The sequence below is a fragment of the Nicotiana tomentosiformis genome, chromosome 3 (genome assembly GCF_000390325.3).
Source record: "Nicotiana tomentosiformis chromosome 3, ASM39032v3, whole genome shotgun sequence".
Classification (NCBI taxonomy): Eukaryota; Viridiplantae; Streptophyta; class Magnoliopsida; order Solanales; family Solanaceae; genus Nicotiana; species Nicotiana tomentosiformis.
The window spans coordinates 49,075,822-49,083,403 of NC_090814.1; the positions used below are offsets into that span (position 1 = coordinate 49,075,822).

Here is a 7,582-nt window from a genome sequence, read left to right on the forward strand (position 1 = left end):
AATCGTACGATTTCATTAAGAAAATAGAAAACTTGCACGAGGATGATATCAAAAACAATATAACCTCCTTTTCTAGCCATTGATGACTAATCTTCTTTTCTCAAGTAAGGCAAGTTTCTACTCCCCCGCCCCCCACCCCCAAAAACCAAAAGAAAGAGGGAAAAGATTTCAAATTCAACCGCACAAAAAGAACAGCAGCAGTTTACCAAACTATTTCAAAAAGCATTTACAGGCTAAACCGTGAAATCCTGCCAGCTTCTATCAGTAGGCATATTAGAAACAAATCACCATTTGACAGAAGAATGATTCTAAATTCAAAATTACAGTTTATTCAAGAGAACTTTATCTTTGTATATCACAAAGTACAAGGTATAAATATCTTGTAATTTCTCCCGCAGAGGGTGTACCACTTGTAGTCAACAGTTCCACTTCTTCTTCTGTAATTGTAGGATATTTTTGCATCTTAATCCACTTAATAGGGTACCAAGGTTAACATAAAATGCCTGCTCCTGTAATTTAGAAGAAACGAATAAGACTTTTTCCCCAAAAAACAAAAGGAGAAGGAGAAATCAAACTAAAAACATTGTCCAATTGATATATGTTCCTCCTTAAACAGCTGAAAGAACTATCGTTTCTCTATATTGGAATGTGGAATCCAGTTAAATGAAATACAATGTGGAAAAATATCAACCAAAAGTAATATGAACCATATAAAATAAGAGAGTAAATTGAAATGGCGACGAAATTGTTATTGAAGCTGCATAGTTGAGTCCATGTAGCATGTGCTTTATTAATCAACTTAGACTACAAAGCTATTTAGAATTAATTCTTTGGGAAGGGAATAAGGAGAAGGGTGCCTATCACTTAGTTAACTGGAAGACTGCTCTTTTGAGCAAGGAGGATGGGGAGTTGGGTCTAAGAAACCTCAAAATTCACAATCATTGCCTTCTTTCGAAGTGGTTGTGGAGGTATGCTAATGAGGAAAAGGTTTTATGGAGGAATATTGTGGTGTCTAAATACGGGGAACAAGATTGTTGGAAAACTAAGGACGTAATCGGTCCTTATGTGGTTGCGGGCTTCGGAAATTCATTAGAAGGCAGTAGGATAATTTTCAAGGAAATCAGAATACAAGTTAGAAATGGGGATTTGGGTGGGGGGGGGGGGGGGGAGGATTAAGTTTTGGCATGATGCTTGGATAGGGCACACTCCATTGAAGTTTAGATACCCTGATCCGTTTAGCCGTTCTGCTGATAAAGATGCTACTGTGGCAAAGCTTAACCATGGAAGTAATTGGCAGCTGAATTTCAGGAGGCATTGGTCCGATTGGGACATTGGCAGCATTGTTGCAGGAACTGAACATGAATGCTCTGGAAGATGGAGAAGAGGATTGTCTTGTTCATTTGCTTCAGATATCGGAAAACATTCTCCTTGACCGTGTAAGATAATCGGGGAGCTGTCGTGTCATTCAAAGTTGCGTGCTTTTGCATGCAGTAGATGTTTCTTCAGTAAAAAGGAAGTTGAAACAGTGCTCATATGTTTTTACATTGTGAAGTAGCTGGGCAATTTTGGCATCTATTTTTTATATCTTTGGGATAAAATGGGTGATCCCTGCAAACTATTAAGGATCTTCTGAATAACTGGCTGTTTTGCAAAGGTAACAAGGAGCTGAAAAGGATTTAGAGAACTATTTCGGGCTGTGTCTTCTGAATTATTTGGAGAGAACAGAATTTTAGATGTTTTGAAAGCAAATCAGAGTCTATTGTCTATTCATATGGTGAAATTCAAATGCTTATCTACTTTAGCTTCATGGTGTAAGCTAGATGATATGGACGACGAAGGGAAGCTTATAGATGTCATTAGTTGTAGGGTGGATAATGTTGTATTTAGGATGTGCTCTCCAACACGGTCTTAGTGCTGGGTATTCAAATTATTTATAAAAGTATTACCTTAAAAAATTGAAAAAGATATTTACTATTAATTAATTTATCAAAGAACGATACTTCCTATTAAATTATATGTATGAGATCATCCCGTCTTTTCTGTCTCAACATTTTTTCTTTTTTCCTAGCAGTGGTGTCTAAGCCTTGTGCACACCTCCACTATTCCGTTACCAGCACATTTCTTAATATTTCTTTGTATGATATGTTCATAATTGTCAATGTTACATATTGATATGTCATTTCTCAAAGTTTACCATGTCAATGTGTCCGTGACTAATCATATTGCATTTGACTTCTATCTTCCTGCTTTCTAGGTTGATATAGGAACTCACATTGTATGAACCGTAATATAAATGCAACCTGTAGATAAATGTCACATATAGAAGTAAAACCTCCTTCCTAGTGACAGTGATTATACAGTGAATCTAAAAGATTTTCCAATTTTCATTTTTTTGATCTATTATATGCCACAGAGAGATCTCAAGTACAAACTCCATTTTCACATGAGATAAAATATTTTGCAGATATTTTACTCATTTATGGTAAGAAGGCAAATAAAGAGGCGAAGTTAGCGGTCACAACAGCTAAGACTGCAGCCTTTGTATGCTTGTATGAGGAACTTGGCGGCAGATGCAGAATTGTTCAGGTTAGCCAAGGCGAGAGAGAAGAAGGCTCGGGACCTAGACCAAGTGAGGTACATCAAAGACGAGGAAGGCAAGGTATTGGTGGAAGAAGCGTGTATTAGGCGCAGGTGGCAGACATACTTCCATAAACTCTTGAACGAGGAAAGGGACAAGAATATTGTGCTTGGGGAGTTGGAGAACTCAGAAAGCCAGCGTGATTTCGAGTTTGTAGGTGCATTAAGGTTGAGGAAGTTGAGGAGGTAATGTGGAAGATGAGCAAGGGTAGGGCAACCGGACCAGACGAGAACCGGTGGAATTTTGGAAGGACGCGGGCCGGGCAGGCTTGGAGTGGTTTACTGGATTGTTTAATGTCATTTTTAGAAAAGAAGATGCCCGAAGAATGAAGGTGGAGTCTGATGGTCCCATTGTACAAGAACAAGGTGATGTCTAGAATTGCAACAACTATAAGGGTATTAAGATGATGAGTCACACCATGAAAGTTTGGGCGAGGGTAGTGGAGAGGAGGGTGAGAAGGAGTGTGTCTATTTCGGAGAATCAGTTCGGATTCATGTCGGGGCGGTCGACTACAGAAGCCATTCATCTTGTGAGGAGGTTGACGCAACAGTATAGGGAGAGCAAGAATGACTTGCATATGGTGTTAATTGACCTAGAACAAGCCTATGACAAAGTCCCTAGGGAGGTTCTATGAAGATGTTTGGAGGTTAGCGGCGTTCTGATAGCATACATTAGAGTGATTAAGGACATGTACTATGGAGCTAAGACTCGGGTGAAGACTGCGGGAGGAGACTCGGATTATTTCCCAACGGTGATGGGGTTGCATCAGGGATCAACTCTTAGCCCATTTTTATTTGCCCTGCGATGGATGTGCTGACACGATACATCCAAGGGGAGGTACCATGGTCTACGTTATTTGCAGATGACATAGTACTGACTGACGAGACACGTTGCGGGGTTAATGCTAGGCTGGAGGTGTGGCAACAGACCCTCCAGTCTAAAGGTATCAAGTTGAGCAGGACAATAACAGAATACTTGGAGTGAAAGTTCAGTGTTAGGATGCATGAAGCCGAATTGGACATGAAGCTTGATACACAAGTCATCCCAAGAGAGAGTTTCAAATATTTTGGGTCTATAATAGAGAGTAACGGGGAGATTGACGAGGATGTGGCACATCATATTGAAGTGGGGTGGATGAATTGGAGGCTCGCTTCTGGTGTTTTGTGTGACAGGAATATTCCACCTAGACTAAAGGGCAAGTTCTACAAAGCGGTAGTTAGACCAGCCATTTTGTATGGAACCGAGTGTTGGCCAGTCAAGAAATCTCATGCCCAGAGGATAAAAGTAGTAGAAATAAGGATGTTGAGATGGATGTGTGGGCATACCAAGAAAGACAAGATTAGGAATGATTATATTAGGGACAAGGTGGGTGTGGCTCCTGTGGAAGAGTGGCGGGAATCGAGGCTGGGATGGTTCGGTTATGTGAAGAGGAGAGACTCTAATGCCCCGGTTAGGAGGTGTAAGAGGTTGTCCATGGCGGGTCAGAGGAGGGGTAGAGGGAGGCCTAAGAAGAATTGGGCTGGGGTGATTAGGCAGGACATGGCTCTACCTTAGCTTACTGAGGACATGACCCTTGATAAGAAGGTGTGGAGGTCGAGAATTAGGGTTGTGGGTTGACAAACAGTCTAGAGTTTTGCCTTGTCTTAGTATTAGTACTAGTCTTTTATTTTTCTATTCCTAGTCCCTTATTTTTACACGGTGTGTCATTATTATCAGTAGGATTGACATTATTCTTGTAGTTTCGTATTCTGGATCTTTGTTATTACTCGTTGTACCATTTGCTTCCATTGCCTTATTACCTTTTTGTTACTATTATTTGTCTATTGCTTCATTTTCACTATTCTTGAGCCGAGGGTCTTTCGGAAATAGTCTCTCCAACTTCAGAAGGTAGTGATAAGGTCTGCCTACACACTACCCTCCACAGACCCCACTTGTGAGATTTTATTAGTTGTTGTTGTTTGTTGTTATGGTAATAACCTTGCATTTCAGATAGATATTTCCATAGATCTATCCAGTCCAATAACTACCAACATAACAACTCAAGGAAGAGAGTAACAAAAGTCAAGGTACCTCAAGAGCTTTTCCTCTCTGTATTATTTCCGAGAAATAAATTGCCTCTGTTCAGGGGATGCTAGCCTTCATCACCACCTGTGTCTGCATCTGAAGATCCATCTTCGTAGCATTCATCATTCATTTCTATCTCTTCTTCATCACTCTCTTCTTCTCCCGTATCCTCTTCATCAACTACATTGTCTAGTTGCGGCAAAATGTCTATTCCTTTGCTTCGATAAATTAACCCAGTCCTCATAACATGATGAAACTTATCCCTGTGGCGAGTCAGAGGATGCGGATTTACAAGTCTTCCACGACGGTACCCCTCTCTCAACGCCACAGTCGTTGTTTTGCACTTCAATGAGAGGTAAAATATTCCTGGATACCTTGTAAATATTCGAGTAAATCTATGTGGAAGATTTAGTTCCTCTCTCAAGCTCCTCAAGTAATTTCTCTTTGTTTTCTTGTATAGTGTCAAGCTTAGAAACTCATGTAAAACCCCAACTATTCTCTTTTCCATAAGATCACTATCGGGGTCAATTCCCCTTGAATCCTCATAAGGTGAGATGTAAGGCAGCTTCTGAAACTCATCCATCCACGCTTTGACCTTCTTCTGTGCCCCATATCCCCTTGGAAAACTCATTGGGAATTCTAATGCAGCTTTGCCCCTTTTAAATTCTCTATACCCAGGAGGGCTTCCATCGTCTATTGTGCTCTTCTCATTCATCTTTTGCAACTCGGAGACAGCATATTCTTCTGGCCATTGAACAAGCTTTAAGCAAGCCAATCCATTCGTTCCCTTAACTATCCTAAAATGATCAGGAAATTTCCTAATTAAATTCTTATCAAAATCATCGGGCAATCCTAAATCCCATTTCAAAGGATGTAATGACTGCAGCGCAACCTGAAAATATTAAAGAAAATTAGAAGAATTTAGCACCAAGAAAATGGGAGGAGAGAAACAAGTTCCACATATGGAAAAAGAGCAGTATTGGTCCTGCATTTTGAAATTCACAAAATCCGAATAAAAGGTATTTTATCTTGACTTTTAAAAGCTACACCAGGAAGGAAGTCTTTATAACTAATCCAAATTGGCCTTCAGTCTTATCCTCCAATAACTATCATTTCAGTTTTGTCCTCCAATAACTATCATACCCCAAAACCACAATTTGCAAAGAAAATTTTCATATTTTTACAGCATTTTCCAATTAGTAGCAATCACAAGCAAATTTGCAGTCCACTAGATCCTCTCCATAAGCATGATTGGTAAAAATACAATGACAAATACAATTACATTCAATTGGCAATAATCCTCAAGAAAAAGCTCCAATCTTTTTCCTATTTTTTTCCCGGGCAGTAGGATATGCTAACATAAGGGGAGCCTTGGCATAACTGCTAAAGTTGCTGCCATATGACCGGGAGGTCACCGGGTTGGAGCCATGAAAACAGCCTCTTGTAGAAATGCAGGGTAAGGCGGCATACAATGGACTCTTGTGGTCCGGCCCTTACCCAGACCCCGCGCATAGAGAGAGTTTAGTGCACCGGGCTGCCCTTTTAGCAGGATATGCTAACAATATTCACACCATCAACAACTACGCCTTAGTTCCAAACAAGTTAGAGTATCTTCACTAACCATGTTACTTCATATAAACTCATTTCAGACCAATAGTATACAAATAAATGTAAATAAAAAAAAATTATTATATCTTGTAACACAAATATGGGACCAAAAATGATGAAATAAAAGTGTTTAAAGAAGTACCATTCTGTTAGTTGTCATCATAAGAAGTTTGGAAAGCCTTTGAACCAAATCAGTGTGGTTATCATCAAACACCTTCAGTTCTTGATCATGAAGAATTTTAGCAATATGGGTAAGTTTAAAACAAGGCAAAGATGGGTACTTTGGGTGAGGAAACTCTTCAAAAAGAGTTGGGTATCTTCTAATAAACCTAAGTGTAGGAACTGTAAGTCCAAGAATTTTTTGTGAGTCAGCAAGTGACTTCGCAGTTAGATAACCAACTGGTGAACGAACAATAGCTTCTTTTAATAAACAAGCTGCTTTAAGATCCGTTTGAACATCGATTATGTGGTCCAAACCTCTGTTTTTCACCCATTTTAAACGGACTTTTACTATGGTTCTGTGGTGCTGAAGGTTGTGACTATGGGATGCAAACTGTTGGGTGGCTATGGATTTTAGGATTGAGGATAGAGATTTTTTTATCAAATTCATATGCGGGTTTGTGTTTGAGAGTGAGAAAGTTGTGTTGCATATGCACTAAGGTATGGTTTTGGGGGCTAGAGGGATTGGAACTAGTCTCTGGGTTTTGCAGATGGGGAGGAAAGAAGTCAGGGAAGGGGTTTGCGAAACGTCGACGTTCCTACATTTTTAATTTTTCGTAATTGCTGCACTTGGATCCCTATAGTTTATGAAATTACTACTTAGTTTTGGCGAGAATCAGTTTGCGTTCGACTAATTAATTTAAAAAATACTTTTAAGTATCAATTAGTGTTTGACCAAACTTTTAAAAACTTGTTCTAAGTATATTTTTCTCAAAAATACTTTTGGAGAGAAGCTATTTTTTTCTTCTTCTCCCAAACTATTTTTGTTTCTGCTCAAAAGCTTTTTTTTTTTCCTTCTAAAAGCTTGGCTAAACACTTCAACTTTGAAAAAAAACTACTTTTTAAATTAAAAAAAAATGCTTTTAGATTTGGAGAAATTTGACCAAACATGCTATTAGTTTCATCATTGAAACTTTTTTAAGGTGCAAATATGAATATTTTCTCCCAACTTTGCGCACTTTAATATTTATGTACGGGTAAAATCGAGGATAAAGTTACCGCCGATTTTCTAGTAAAGAAACTAGAAGGAAGCACGATCTGGCATTACCTCGA

General features: G+C 39.1%; 1 protein-coding gene across 1 annotated transcript; it reads right to left on the reverse strand.

The window, feature by feature from the left end:
- Positions 1 to 201: 201 nt before the first annotated feature.
- LOC104091770 (protein WHAT'S THIS FACTOR 9, mitochondrial) lies at positions 202 to 7,040 on the reverse strand. Its single transcript, XM_018769329.3, has 3 exons — positions 6,453 to 7,040; positions 4,709 to 5,594; positions 202 to 509 (listed from the first exon to the last, which is right to left on the reverse strand). The coding sequence occupies exons 1-2, from the start codon at positions 6,918 to 6,920 to the stop codon at positions 4,770 to 4,772; spliced, it is 1,293 nt and encodes a 430-aa protein (XP_018624845.1). The 5' UTR covers positions 6,921 to 7,040; the 3' UTR covers positions 202 to 509; positions 4,709 to 4,769.
- Positions 7,041 to 7,582: the final 542 nt, after the last annotated feature.